Below are 15,799 nucleotides of genomic sequence, written 5' to 3'. Positions count from 1 at the left end.
CATCTAAGAAGCACAGACAGTCATGCTATGGTATGCCTAAAACTAGTGATGTCCAACTGGGAGATCTTGTCTTTCAAACTGGTGCAAAAGCGTTGCCACTGTTATCAATTAAATACTGTCCTCCACTTGCTTCCTGGTTTAAATGAATGAAACAGTGCACTGACCTTATAATACAGTCAGTGCTGTCTAAATTTGTTAAGAACAGTAGAAATAAGAACCTGATTGGCCTTTGCCTGTTCGTATCTGCTCTGCCATTTATTAAGGTTATGGTTGACCTTCTGCTTCAACTCCGTATTCCATTATCTCATATCCCTCAATTCGCTTCAGTCCAAACATCTAGTGATCTTTGTCATGAGAACACTTGAACACTGACAGATCTTTGGGTTAGAAAATACTAATGATTCACAAGCTGCTCAATTAAGAGATTTCTTATAATATCAGATCTGTGTTCCAGCTTCCCTAATCAAGGAACTAAGTCCTCAGTAGCCACCCTGTCAAGACCCATAAAAAAAAATTACGTTTTAATTGGTCAACTCTTGTTTTTCCAAATCCAGAGTATGTAACGGTCTAGTCAATGCTATCTCTCCTCATAAGGCAATCACACATTTCAGCAGCGAGCTTCATGAACCTTTATTGCACTTTTCGGACAAGATCCTTCCTTCGACAAGGAAATGAAAACTGCACACATTGCTCCAGGTATGGCCTCAATAAAGTCCTGTACAACTGCAGCAAGATCTTCATTGATATTCCAATTTCTTTGTAATAAAAACCAATATACTTGCCTTCCTAAATTCTTAATGTTTCACCATCTTAATTTTCAGTGATTCTAGTACAAACACATTTATGCACCTCTGAATGCATACATCTTCCAGTTTCCCATCATTCAAAAGACATTGTTTATGTCTTCCTCCCAAAAGTGGATATCTTCATATTTTGCCATATTGTATTCATAGTCCCAACAACTCGACCATACTCTTTATATCCCTGCACCGCCCCTGCATGTCCTCTTCATTGTTTACTTTCCTGCATAATTTACTTCTGTCGGCAAACTTGAATATATTACACTCAGTTCCTTCATCTAACCTATAACATAAATTGAAGAGAGTTCAGGCCCAAGTATGCAGCTAATTAAGTCAGCCAACCTAATGAAAAAGAGTTCTAGTTAGTCTGGCTCTCCCTACGTTTACTGGCCATTATTAATCCATTCTAACATTTTATCTCCAAACACGTGATTCCTAATTTTTTATAATAGTCTTTTGTGTTACACCATGTTGAATGCCTTATGAAATTCCAAATAAACTAAATCCACTGTTCCTCATTATCCAACTTACTAGTCACATGCTCAAAAAATTCAGAGATTTGTCAAACACTATTTCCCTTTCATAAATCCATGTGATTCTGCCTAATCATGCTATGATTTTCTAAGAGTCCTGCTGCATGTTCTTACTAATTGATTCTAGTGTTGTTTCTACTGATATCAAGCCTGCTGGTCTATATAATTCCCAGTTTTCTCTCTTCCTCTTTCCTTAATCAGTGGTGCTATACTGGCCACCTTCCAATCATAGGGAACTGTTCTAGAATCTAAGGAATTTGGGAAAATCAAACCAATGCATCCACTATCTGTGTAGCTGCTCCATTTAAAACCCTGGAGTACAGTTGCCTGGTCTACCAGAATTCTTGCCACTTTGTCCCATCAATTTCTTCAGTCATACTACTTTGCTTAACAGTTTCCTTACAGCTTTATGTTCTGCTGGATCCTTGGATTCCCACTGTCCGTGAATTACTTTTCTGGGTGTTCAATGATAAAGACAAGTACAACATATTCATTTAATGTCTGCTGCATTGTTAATTTTACCTCTCTCAGCTTCTGGACTGCCTGTATTTATTTTCATTATTCTCTTCCTATTTACATAACTATTAATATCTCTTGCTAACTTATTCTCATTCTCGGTTGTATTTAAAAATGCTCCCAATCCTCAGGTTTACGCTCTGTTTGACAACATTTTAAGCTTCATCCATGATAGACTGACCTAGAAAACTATCTTATACCGTTTCAAAGAACTGATCTGTCATACTATAAGTTGAAACTTTATTGCTGGAACAGCACAGCAGGTCAGGCAGCATCCAGGGAACAGGAGATTCGACGTTTCGGGCACAGGCCCTTCTTCAGGAAGGGCCTGTGCCCGAAACGTCGAATCTCCTGTTCCCTGGATGCTGCCTGACCTGCTGTGCTGTTCCAGCAATAAAGTTTCAACTTTGATCTCCAGCATCTGCAGACCTCACTTTCTCCTGTCATACTATAAGTCAAGTTCTGAAGAAGAGTCACAGTGGCTCAGTTGTTAGCACTGCTGCCTCACAGCAGCAAGGTCGCAGGTTTGATTCCATCCTCGGGTGACTGTCTGTGTGGAGTTTGCACATTCTCCCTGTGTCTGCGTGGGTTTCCTCCGGGTGCTCCGGTTTCCTCCCACAACCCAAAAGATGTGCAGGTCAGGTGAATTAGCCATGCTAAACTGCCCCATAGTGTTGGGTCAATTAGTCAGAGGGAAATGGGTGTGTGTGGGATCCTCTTCGGTGGGTCGGTGTGGACTGGTTGGGCCGAAGGGCCTGTTTCCACACTATAAGACCATAAGACATAGGAGTGGAAGTAAGGCCATTCGGCCCATCGAGTCCACTCCGCCATTCAATCATGGCTGATGCGCATTTCAGCTCCACTTACCAGCGTTCTCCCCGTAGCCCTTAATTCCTCTAGACAACAAGAATCTATCAATCTCGGCCTTGAAGACATTTAGCGTCCCGGCTTCCACTGCACTCCGTGGCAATGAATTCCACAGGCCCACCACTCTCTGGCTGAAGAAATGTCTCTGCATTTCTGTTCTGAAATGACCCCCTCTAATTCTAAGGCTGTGTCCACGGGTCCTAGTCTCCTCGTCTAACGGAAACAATTTCCTAGCATCCACCTTTTCCAAGCCATGTAGGGAATCCAATCTAATCTAATCTAAAACCCAAAATGTTAACTCTGATTTCTCTCCATATCTGCTGCCAGATCTGCATAGTCTTTCCGGCAATTTCTGTTTTTGTTCCTGATTTCCAGCATCTGCAGTTCTTTCTGTTTTTACACTGTTACTCAAATCTGGTTTACTCAGTTCATAGGATGCTTAATGTCTCCATAATTACTGCATAATTATATGGACCCTAAACTATAACCATGGTTAAATGAGCAGATGCACAACTCCAACTAAGCTTTCTGCCTATTGCTGTTTACTAGCTCATCTCAAACTGATCCCACTCGATTCATCCCCCACTATCTTTTTCCCATCCTGTATTGACAGACTTAACTCTCTTTCCTTATTTTTGCCTATCCCTTCTAAGTGTTAGGTGTCAAGAAAATATTTCATTTTTATTATGAATACAAAGGAGGACTGGAGAAATTATTTTTGTTCTATACCACATTATTTCTATAAATTTCTTCTTTCATTTGAACATTGCAAATAAATTAAAATTAGCGCAACTTATTTTTGTTTTTCTGCACTGTCAGCTTTTAAAGAGTTTTTCGAGAATTTCTTCTTGTCAGTTTTAGTTTGGCATGCTTAGAGATCTAACAGCTTTATTGTGTTTAAAGTGATAATTATACAGTCTTGTGATTGTTGTAAAAATGTTCAATTATAGAGTCATAAAACACAGAAACAGGCCCTTTGGTCCAACCATGCCGACCATAATCCCAAACTAAACTAGTCCCTCCTGCTTGTATTTGGCCCGTATCTCTCTAACCATTTCTTATTCAAGTACTTATTCAACCATCTTTTGAATGGTGTAACTGTACCCTCATGCACCACTTCCTCTGGAAGTTTATTCCACACACGAACCATTGTGTAAAACAAACTGCTTGTCATGTCTTTTAAAAATCTTTCTCCTCTCATCTTAAAAATATGCTCCCTTGTCTTTAAATCCCCCACTCTGGGGAAAACTTACCTGTCATTCACCTGATCTATGCCCTTCATGATTTTATAAACTTCTATAAGGTCATCCCTCAACCTCCTACACTCCAGTGAAAAAACGTCCCAGCTTATCTCGCCTCTCTTCATAACTCAAACCCGCTATTCACCGCAACATCCTGGAAAATCCCTTCTGAACCCTCTCCAGCTTAACAATAGCCTTCCTGTAACAGAGCAACCAGAACTGGACACAGCACCCCTGAAGAGGCTTCAGCAACCCACATAAATAAAATGAATGCATCTAACTAAAAGAAAACTTGCAGCTTAGTACTTACATGGCAGTATGTTTTTATATCTGTTTTTCCTCCGATTATCTTTTGTTTGTCCAATTAAACATTCATCCAATGGTTTCAGATCTTGTAGATGCTGTTAAAATATATACATGATTAATCTAGAAGAACTGCAGCTTGTGCAAAACATTATTATGTGCATTGTATTATAAATTATGAAGAATAATCAAAAGCAAAATACTGCAAATATTGGACCTCTGAATTAAAAACAGAAAAGATTGGAGATATTCTGCAGGTGATGCAGCATCTGTGGAAATAGAAGATGGGTCAAAAGTTTGGGTGATGTATTTCTAACTTTTTCACTTCAGATGAAAGGACAAATAGTTTCAAATTACAGTAGAGGATGAGGTGGGGGCGGGGAGGTGCACTGCATACGGATAAACAGAAGGAATGGTCTGTGATAGGGTAAAAGATAGGAGAGATCAAAAAGACAAAGAGGGTCATGGGGGAGAGTAAAATCATGAGATAATTTCTCTGCGCTAAACAGGATGGTTACTCTCCAGCTGATGCTGGGTCAGATTAAATGACAGCGAGCTGGATACATCACTTTTCATTCAAAGAATCCAAGCTGATATATGAGTGAGGCGTACTGTACACTGTGCACTGGCACAAGCGAAGTGAAATTATATGAATTAGGAATGGGAATAGGCCACTAAGCCCCTTACGTTACATTACCATTCAATAAGACGATGGCCGAACTAATTATTTCACATTCCTGCCTACCCCTGATAAACTATCGACCCTTGCTGATCAAGAATCTGTCACCGCTGCCTTAAAACTATTAAAGCACTCTGCTTCCACTGTCTTTGGAGGAATAGTTCTAGAGACGTATGTTCTTCTGTGAGAAAAATATTCTGATCTCAGTCTTAAATGAGAGATTCCTTTTAAATAGTTGTTTAGATTCTCCCACAGGTGGAATATCCTTTCCACATCAATCCTGTGAAGACGTCTCAGGATCTTAAATGTTTCAACCAAATCATCTGCTACTCTTCTGCAACTGGAATGAAACTAAGTTTTGCAGGAATCCACACTAACAAAATATGTGCAAACGTTCAAATGCACAGATTATTTCGACATTAGTATCACAGGTGAGAGGAGGGTTTATTTTGGGCACAACAAAGTATACAGAGCAACTCTACTGTAACCATGACTTTTAAACAATGCAGCAAAACAGTTAATTTTAGTGACAGCTACATTAAGTAACAGCCGAATATCTTTTAATTTCTGAATCCTCAGTTTTGAATAAGAGTCAGACTGAACTTGAAATGTTAATTCTGTTTCTCTATCTACAGATGCTGACAGATCTTCTGTTTTCTCCAGTATTCTGAGTTTGTTACACACTTAATTTTAGTACGTACCTCAAACTCCTGCGATGGAATCTGCTGATCTAGCAATCTGTGTAATGTTTTAACAATGGCGTCCAGTTTGGAGCCTGTGTACTGACTTGCAAGGGGCACCTTTACAACAGAAAGCGTAGCAAGCTTCTCTTTAGTTATTGGCCATTCGTCTACAAAAGTTAAAAAAAACAGATCAACTCAAAATAGTCCAGTAAGTCAATAAAACAAAATACACCATTATTAGTCTGTCATGCAGACACAGAAGGATTATAGTTAAACTGGAGCTCAAATCAAAACTTTGTTTTCACAATGTGTGTGCAGGTCTTAAGGATGCAGCAGAATAATTTCTTTTATAATAATTTAAAATTTATGTGTTTAATAAGTTCAATTATACACCTGGACATGTATACATCAAATTACATGCTTATTTTGCCAGCTATAGAGAGTTTGAGACCATGCTCAACTTCTCCTCTACTACTTGTCTTATTTGGGTTAGATACATTTTTGGCAAGATGGTGGAGGTGGCAGGGGAGATGGTGTTCGGGCTCCTAGCCTGTCCGCTCCATCTTGCGTGACCGGCTGCATTCTTCTTTCTTGTTTTTCAAGTTTTATTTTCTTTATTTAACTTTTCTGAATCAAATTAATCTTCTTTTAGCTGCAGCTTGGTGATGGAGAGAGGCTACAGAGAGCTATGAGTAGCAGATCTGGTCCATTCCTTATGGCTTGAGCAACTGTTCCAGTGTCAATGAACATAGAACATTACAGTGCAATATAGGCCCTTTGGCCCTCGATGTTGAGCCAACCTGTGAAACCAATCTGAAGCCCATCTAACCTACACTATTCTATTTTCATCCATATGCCTATCCAATGACCATTTAAATGCTTGTAAAGTTGGCGAGTCTCCTACTGTTGCAGGCAGTGCATTCCACACACCCACTACTCTCTGAATAAAGAAATTATCTCTGACATCTGTCCTATATCTATCATCCCTCAAGTTAAAGCTATGTCCCTTTATGCTAGCCATCACCATCTGAGGAAGAAGGCTCTTACTGTTCACCCTATCTAACCCTCTGATTATCTTATATGTCTCAATCAAGTCACCTCTCAACCTTCTCTTTAATGAAAACAGTGTGGCTGCACCAGAGTTTTGTACAGCTGCAGTATGATCTCATGGTTCCGAAACTCAATCCCTGTACTAATAAAAGCGAGCACATCATACGCCTTCTTAACAACCTTATCAACCTGGGTGGCAACTTTCAGGGATCTATGTACATGGACAGTGAGATCTCTCTGCTCATCTACACGACCAAGGATCTTACCATTAGCCCAGTACTCTTTATTCCTGTTGCTCCTTCCAAAGTGATTCACCTCACCCTTTTATGTATTAAACTCCATTTGCCAACTCTCAGCCCAGCTCTGCAGCTTATCTATGTTCTTCTGTAACATATAACATCATTCAGCACTATCCACAGCTCTACCGGTCTTAGTGTCACCTGCAAATTTACTGACCCATCCTTCTACTCCTTCATCCAGGTCACTTATAAAAATGACAAACAGCAGTGGACCCAAAACAGATCTCTGCGGTACACCACTGGTAACTGAACTCCAGGATGAATATTTCCCATCAATCACCACCCTCTGTCTTCTTTCACCTTGCCAATTTCTGATCCAAACTGCTAAATCACTCTCAATCCCATGCCTCCGTATTTCGTGCAATAGCCTACCATGGGGAACCTTATCAAATGCCTTACTGGAACCATATATACCACATCAACCGCTTTACCCTCATCCACCTATTTGGTCACCCGCTCAAATAACTCAATAAAGTTTGTGAGGCACGACTTACCCTTCACAAAACCATGTTGACTATCCCTAATCAAATTATTCCTTACTAGATGATAATAAATCCTCTCTCTCATAACCTTTTCCAACACTTTACTTACAACCAAAGTAAGGCTCACTGGTTTATAATTGCCAGGGATGTCTCTACTCTCCTTCTTGAACAAGGGAACAACATTTGCTATCTTCCAATCTTCTGAATTGGGGCTCATTCACTTCCTCTCACGTTTTGGCAACAGTGACAGACTGAATGATCTCTTCGGCAGTTGGTTTGGACGGTCAATTGCTTCTTGGAAATTGAGATGGAAGTTGAGAATTCAGACAGTCTCCAGGCTATGGCGGTGGCTGGAGTATCGGTAGTGGCTTTGGCAGGGGTGGTGTTCTGTGTCCGGTCAGTGGAGTTAGGGGCTGCTTCAGTGTGCTTCCTCCTTGGTGTTATGGCCTTCGAGACAGCTTCAGCAATTGCAGAGTATGGCAGTCTCCCATAGCCATGTAGGAAATCAGGAAGCCGTAGATGGAACAAAAAATGAAATTTGTCCTAACTTTCTATGATTTATTTCTTTTCATAATTATGTAATTAAAATGACACCAGCTTATGGCGACTTATACACGTTACTTTATTTTCATAAATAAATTAATAATATTATTCCTCGAGTCTCTACCAGTAACAATGTATCATTTTGAGAAAATAGTCCAATAAATTCCATATGCTTGGTGTAATTCCTGTCAGACTTTTGAAGGAATGCACCCTCCGGGCAACAAGTTCTTGATCACTTATAGTCTGTTTGAGTTTGGGTATTATTTGTATGATAAACAGATTAAACACAAATGGCGCAGCAAAATAATCTGACAGCAAAACCTATTCAGATAATTTATTTAAGAACTGTTTAAGAGAAAATGTATCTGCAGCTTTCATGTGAAGCTTGAGTTAAAAATCCTACCCACAATCTTTTCTCTAAAATTCACACTGGGTGTCATTTTATTGCTATGTTGAATCATATCTACACATGGTATCAAAGCAGAAAATATTTCAACTTAATCATGCAACCATCAATGACACAGCACCTCAATGCAGTAAAGAGAAGTTTTCAGATTGAGGATGATTCAGCAAGTTGTTTTAAAAGTTGGAACTGGGTGTTGAAGGGAAAAGTTCAGTCCTGTTACTTTGAAAATAGTGCCATATGATTTAACAGATATTTATGATTTATTTTAAGTCATGAATTCTATGTCATGACTTGAATATTTAAGGTGAAGCAAGTTTAGAAAACATGTACCATCTCTCAATGATATCAATTTATTATCCTAATACAAATGATGAAAACTCTGCATAGTTGTAAAATGAACGATTCTAGTTTACCTATTGATGAAACATCTTGTTGCAAAGTATCAATTGGAAGTTCCTCACTCCTCCAGGCAACCTCACCCTTCTCTGTATTCTCCACGAGTGTTTGGCTGGAGATATCACAATTGAACAATTATAATGCAGTTATTTAACATGTAATGTCAGCACAAATCTATATTTAGCCTGCGATAGATAATTAGATAATCACAGTATGGGGATAGGAATTGATGTAAAATTGCCAACAACCAATTTTCGATTTCAAGCCATTATATTAAGTACTGTTAAGCTACCATAGTCTGATCATAAAATACTGCCAATATAAGAACAGGTACTTTTCATGTAAATAATGAGTGTTCATAACTCAATACTGAATGCCAGCTTTACTTGAGCAAAGATTAGAATTGACTTGGACTTTAAATATTTTCATATAAATGCAATGTATTTCTACTGATTCAAATAACAACGCTTTAAAAATAATGTTTTCAATGAAGCAAGTGTTAAGTTTATGTAAGGTCAGGGCTTACAAGTTGACTTTTGCAGCTTTGAAATTCTTTCAAAAGACAGGATTTGACTCATCCCCAGAGTACAAAATGTGAACTGCCAATATTAATACAGAAGGACCCATTTCTGTTCGATCGGTCAGTGTGTGTGGTTTGCTCTGTATAGGCATGTCTTAAACTCTTGGGTATCTTCTTGGCAACATAGCCAATATTGAATACTTGATTCCATGCACTGACTTGTAAGACAAGTGTAACCTTAAACTTACCTCTGAACTGAAAGTTTAAGGTCAACTTCCAATGCAATTACAGCCTTAAATCTACGTTAATTAGCTGAAAACCAGAAAGGTGGGGTTCTACCTGTGTGCAGAGAATAGAACATGTATTCTGACTCAACAATATTGGGCTATCTTCCATGCCGAAATAAAAACAGGAAAAGAAAAAGTTTCTTGTTAAAATGCTGAATGAGAATAAAATGGAACTGGGAACTAGGACACATTTGAGATAGCGTGAGGCAATGCTGATGAACTTGCAGGTTGAGTGTGTGCACGTGATGTCACATCGCACTGAACGTAGATTACAGGATGTGGAGGGGACAGCGATATGGGAAGTGCTGCGCGTCTTGGGGATACCTGAAATCCTGGACTGGGTTCAAAACTTGAAGAATGGAATCTCTGTTGGAATTTGAGTGGGCCTGGTACAGCCAGTGAGGAAGGAGATGTGACTGTGAAAGCAAGTTTTGGCAAACACTTTATGAAACACTAGAAGTCAGATCGTAAGTAATGAAGTGAACAAATCAACAAGGTTATGATGGAAGATGAAGATTAAGAATAGTAGAACTTTAAAGTGAACATTCCTGGAGGAGAAGTGGTAGTGAGCTTAACACTTCAATAAAAGCAAAAATACTGCATGCTGGAAATCTGAAATAAAAGCAGAAAAAATGTTGGAGAAACAGCAGATATGATAGCATCTGTGGAAAGAGGAAGAATTAAGATTTTGAGTCCAATATGACTCTTACTTAGAACTTATTTTATATGCTGGGTTGATTTATAGGCTGGAGTCAGGATCTGCAGTATATCAAATTCATGATAACAGTTCTCATTTGTGTACTGTATCTATACATGTCCACCTGTAATGCTATGGGTTATATTATTCTGAGGGGCAACCTGTAAATAAAAACATTCATCTAAGATTATAACTGCAAAAATTTAATTTGTTTTTGAGATCATTCTTAAAATGGTATTGGAACAATATTTGGGAATTCGCCACTAATATGTTATTGCATTTTAAAGCAATTACTGGATTTTAAATGTGAATACTGGACACAAGGTCAGCAATTCACTTGTAAAATAGATATGCATTTCAATTAAAAAAGAAAGCATCTGCAAGGAACTTGAAGATAGGATTTAAACATGGCTTACTTATCAACTATTAACCATGATCCTCCTAGCTTGACAAGAATTGCAGGGAGCATAATATGGCCCTACTGCCATTTTTTTTTAAACAATATATCACAAAAGAGTGTAACAGATTATTCGCAATATTACAACTATACTATTTTGTATTATTATGGTGCAGACTCTGATTAGTTAGTAAACTAGCTCTGCATTCTTCAAATCTATTGGGAGAGATTACCTTTCAGATGCATCTTCAACAGAGACCTCTTGAATTATTTTCTCTATGCTGGTTGATAAATGATAATCATTCTTTCTGGGTTGCTGTATAATTAATTAAAAATGTTATTGACCGGTAACAATCAATGGAAAAAGAACTTTAAGAAAAGGCAGTAATTCTATGAAGAATGATACCTTGCATTTTCAATACCAAGAGAAGATCTAGACAATCTATTGCAAAAGGATTTTTGCAAGTACAGTGGGCTTAATGTACTGTTTTACAGTGATAAACTCAACCATTGCCCTCAATTTTAAAGGAGGGAATGAGAATGAAGTGTATGATTCCTGAAATGAAAGGAGAATCTAGAGCCAACGCAGACCTAGCCTTTAACATAAATTCTCTGGATCCTGGGATAGAAAATTAGAACAGACTTTGCACATGTAACAATCAGCACCAAGACACAATTGCTGTTCTATTGGCAAAGGTAACTGTCCAAACCCTTCTCCGGCAAGAATTGCATTCTCAGGTAACAATCCCAATCACTGGAAGAAATGCTTGGGGTGGGATTGTGGGCAGTTAAGTGTTGCCTCCAAAAGCCCTATCCAATTAACAATGGTAGATGGGCTTAGAAGATTAGAGGGCCAATAGCAAAAGAGTGGCATCCCAACTCTAAATGCTGGGTGCTGCTGAACTACCTAGGGAGATGGGGTAAAATAAGAGGGGTGGAGATTGTGACTGTTGGACAAGAGGAATAATGGGTGCTATTGTGCTTGTGTCCAAGGGAGAGAGTAGTGCCATCCACACTGAATGGCATCTCTTACTCTGATATTTATCTGGCCTTCCATTTGGAAGCTGCCACCATTTCACAGATAGTCTCCTGACACAACAATACCTGTGCAACCCCTCCATACACTTCCAGCCATATCTTGCCTAAATATGCACTCTTTCCATGACATCCCTAGCTCAGCTCTTCACAACTAATTAGTTTGAAATATAATCACTTGCATTAAGTAGAAAGAATACAACAGGATATACACAGGAACAAATATGTTAAGCGATTAAATAATCTGTTTGCATTAATGTTTGAGGGGATAAATCAAGACACCAACATAACTGAAAGCTCTTCATTGAATAATGCCAGAGGCTCTTCAATATGTCAGAAAACCCAGACCTGGCCTCACGTTAATGCCTTATCTGATAAGCAATACCTTTGATAATGCTATCATTCCCTGAACACTGTATTGAAGTATCTGCCTGGATATCATCTTGCATTAGGAATTAAAGCTATACATTTTAATACAGAACCAATATTTTTTTAAAAACTGGTTAAAAATCACACAACACCAGGTTATAGTCCAACAGGATTATTTGGCAGCACCAGCTTTTGGAGCGTTGCTGCTTCATCAGGTCCTTCTTCAACCACTTGATGAAGGAGCAGTGCTCCAAAAGCTAGTGCTTCCAAATTAATCTGTTGGACTATAATCTGGTGTTGTATGATTTTTAACTTTGTACACCCCAGTCCAACACCGGCACCTCCAAATCAATTTTTAAATTAGAGTATTTGTTCACAGGAAGTGGACATTACTGACATGCAGAATTTATTGGCCATCCCTAACTGTCCTTTAGAAGATATTGGTGAGTCACCTTCTTGAGTTGCTGCAATGCAATTAGTGTAGGCATACCTACTGTTAGGAAGGGAATTCCACGACCTTGACCTATAGGCAGTGAAGGGTCAGCATAAAGAAAGTTCCAAGTCAAGATGGTGGGTGGCTTGGTGGTGAACGTAGAGGTAATGGTGTTCTAGGTGATAAAGGAAGCGCATTTGAAAGGTGCTGTCAAAGTAGGCTTTCAGGTTTGCTGCATTGCATCTTGTAGACGGGATGCACTTCTGCCACTCTGTGTTAATGGTGGAGGGAGTGAATATTTAAGGAGAATTGATGCTAAGCAAGCAGCCTACACGTGGTTAGACTTTAATGCAGCAATTGGAGAGTATTACATCACATTCCTGACTTGTGCATTGCAGTTGGTGGACAGGCTTTGGGCACTGGGTGGTTCATCACGGCAGAAACTGTTCTTGCACCTCTAACGACCATCACTATCTTCTTTTTTGTTAGGTTACCTCCAACCAATGAGAGCTTTCCTCCTAGTTGTCACTGGCTTTCGTTTTGCTTGGGCTTCTTGATGTCATATTGATCTAATGCAATCTTGATGTCAAGGTTAGTCATTCTCGCCTCCCCTTAAGTTTGGTTTTTCTATCCATGTTTAGTTCAGGTGTGGTCAAATAAGTGGTCCAGGCAGAACCCAAATGGAGAAGCACTCAGCAGGTTATTGCCAAGCAGGTGCTGCTTTATACTATTGTTGGCAATGTCTTCAATCACTTTGCTGATGATCGGAGTGGACTGATAATTGGTTGGATAGAATTCATCCTGCTTTTTGTGGCTAGGACATAGTTGACAACTTTCCACATTACTGGGTAGATGCCAGTGTTGAAGCTTTACTGGAACAGCTACAAACCTTACCACAAAGTCAAGCTGACACAGCAAATATAAACAGCAGTCATAGCCCACTGTGAACTTCTGCCATATCTGAATCAGCACGCATCATGCTGTTTCCCACATGTTAATCTGCATAGGAACGGTCAATAATGAAGTCACAAAGTATGACTTTCAAAGTGACTTACTAAATGATTCAATTAGCTTCTTCATTAAAGAAATGTCATCCTATATTCATCATCCATTTTATCGCCTAGCTTGGTAGTCAACTAATTACTTGTTCATTGCTCCAAAAACTCTCCTTTAAATTCTCCAATCTGGTGCCTGGATTTACTCAAAGGACTGACAACGTTTTAGTCATGGAATTCCTACAGTGTGGAAGTAGACCATTTGGCTCTGAGTCTACACTGTCCCTCTGAAAAGCATTCCACCCAGACTAATGCCTCTAGCCGACCCCTCATTTCCCATGGCTAACAGTCCTGATGAAAGGTTCTGAGCTAGAATGTCGATTTCCCTTCTCCTCTGATGCTGCTTGACCTGCTGTGCTTTTTCCATCTCAACTCGGACTCTCCAGCATCTGCAGTTCTCACTACCTCCATGGCTAACCCAGCTAGACTGCACATCCCTGAACACCACAGGCAATTTAGCCTGGCCACTATGGCCAACTTAGCTGCACATCTTTGGACTGTGGGAAGAAACTGATGCACCCAGAGGAAACCCACACAGACACAGGGAGAATGTGCAAACTAAACAGATAGTTGCCGGAGAGTGGAATCGATCATGGATCCCTCAGCACAGCCAGTCTGCTGCCTCAAATCACCATAAATGCTGATGACTGTCCCTTAGAAGCTAGACTGAATTGATGTGACCTTTAATCAGCATTGTTCTTATTGACTATTTCACTCTCATCTACTGTGATGCACCTCTTGGTGGTTCCAATGGTGCCAGAAAATATTCAATGCTTACTGCTTTTTCCTCTTTTGACTGGCTCCTTGACAGATTTTATTAGATGTCAGTCTCGGGCCATCTTTAGCAGTGCAAAGGAGATGCAGGAAAGGCCCTAATGAAAATTTGCTTCTTCCAGTGCAGCAACCTAGATTCTTGGGGAACATGTCAATTCCCTCCTGGAACTTTTCAACACTGAAGGTCTCTCATTGAACTTCTTGTAGGCTAACTGCATTCCTGAGCATTTTAAAGGCAGTATTTCACTAGGCAGCCAAAGATCTCTCTGGATATGTCTCATTGAAGTGGGGAAGAAGGTATACTCATTATCTCTGACCAAATTTTCAAAGGCCAATATAAAATTCCTGGCACTCCCTAAAAATCCCAGTCAATTGTCTGAACAGGGTCTCAAAAGATATTGATTACTACTGAAGTTTAATTAGCGAGAAACATCTTAGTTCACCTCAGCTCTATTTAAGAGAAGGCCTGTTGAAAGCAGTAAACTGCGCACAGGTCAGGAAGGAGAGATCACATCTAGAGTGAGACATAACCCGGAAAAGCATATAGTTTGGAGGCAGCATAGCATTTTAGTGCAGAAGGGAAACTTTTTGCTTGCCTTTTCATTTCACAGTTTATAAGGTCTTTTTAAAGGATTAATTGAATTCTTTGAGGAGATAATAAACAAGTTAGACAAAGGTGAGTCAGTGGATATGATCTCTTTGGGTTTCCAGAAGGTGTGAGGTTAAAGGATTTTTTTCAGGAATGGCAGCTGGTGACTAGTGGAGTTCCACGAGTGGTCAGTGTTGAGACCACAACAATTCACATTAACTAGTAACACTCTGGAGAAAGGAACTGAGGGCATTGTTGCTAAGTTTGCAGATGACACAAAGATTGGTGGAGGGACAGGAAGTGTTGAGGAAGTGGGGAGGCTGGAGAAGGACTTTGGCAGGCTAGGAGATTGGGCAAAGGAAGTGGCAGATGGAATACAATGTGGGAAAGGGTGAGATGATGCACTTTGGTACAAACAATAAAGGAGGTAATTATTTTCTAATTGGGGAAAAGCTTCAAAAATCTGAAGCAGAAAGGGACTTAGGACACCTAGTTCAGGATTTGTGAAGAAAGTGCTGGCATTGGTGGTGGTGATAGTGGGGTCCACAGGAGGTTTACAAGAATGATCCCAGTGATGAAAGGCTCATCAAATGAGGAGTGGTGGAAGATTCTGGGTGTGGATTCAGTGGGAGTTTAGAAAGATGAGGGGGAATCTTATTTAAACATATAGAATACTAAGAGGCCTGGATAGAATAGATTTGGGGAAAAAGTTCCCACAAGTAGGAGAGACCAGGACTTGAGGGCACAGTCTCAGAGCGAAGGGACCACCCTTATGAACAGAGTTGAGGATGAAATTCTTCAGCCAGAAGGTGGTGAAATCTTTGGAACCCAATGATACAGAAAGC

The 15,799-nt window shown here is 39.6% G+C and overlaps 1 protein-coding gene across 8 annotated transcripts in view; it reads right to left on the bottom strand.

Moving 5' to 3' along the window:
• ptpn13 (protein tyrosine phosphatase non-receptor type 13) overlaps window positions 1–15,799 on the bottom strand; it is a 265,898-nt gene that overhangs the window by 14,528 nt on the left and 235,571 nt on the right. For all 8 annotated transcript variants that reach the window (XM_043695917.2, XM_087985860.1, XM_087985855.1 and 5 more), the window contains 4 exons: window positions 10,933–11,015; window positions 8,816–8,910; window positions 5,641–5,789; window positions 4,268–4,358 (listed from right to left, as the gene is read on the bottom strand). In XM_043695917.2, coding sequence (XP_043551852.2) covers window positions 4,268–4,358; window positions 5,641–5,789; window positions 8,816–8,910; window positions 10,933–11,015 — 418 coding nt within the window. The remainder of the gene's footprint in view (window positions 1–4,267; window positions 4,359–5,640; window positions 5,790–8,815; window positions 8,911–10,932; window positions 11,016–15,799) is intronic.

The sequence above is a fragment of the Chiloscyllium plagiosum genome, unplaced genomic scaffold (assembly GCF_037043375.1).
Source record: "Chiloscyllium plagiosum isolate Xiang-an unplaced genomic scaffold, Cpla_swu_hap1 HiC_scaffold_1, whole genome shotgun sequence".
Classification (NCBI taxonomy): Eukaryota; Metazoa; Chordata; class Chondrichthyes; order Orectolobiformes; family Hemiscylliidae; genus Chiloscyllium; species Chiloscyllium plagiosum.
Note: the sequence above shows the minus strand (reverse complement) of the source record. Positions and strands in the feature narration are given on the sequence as shown.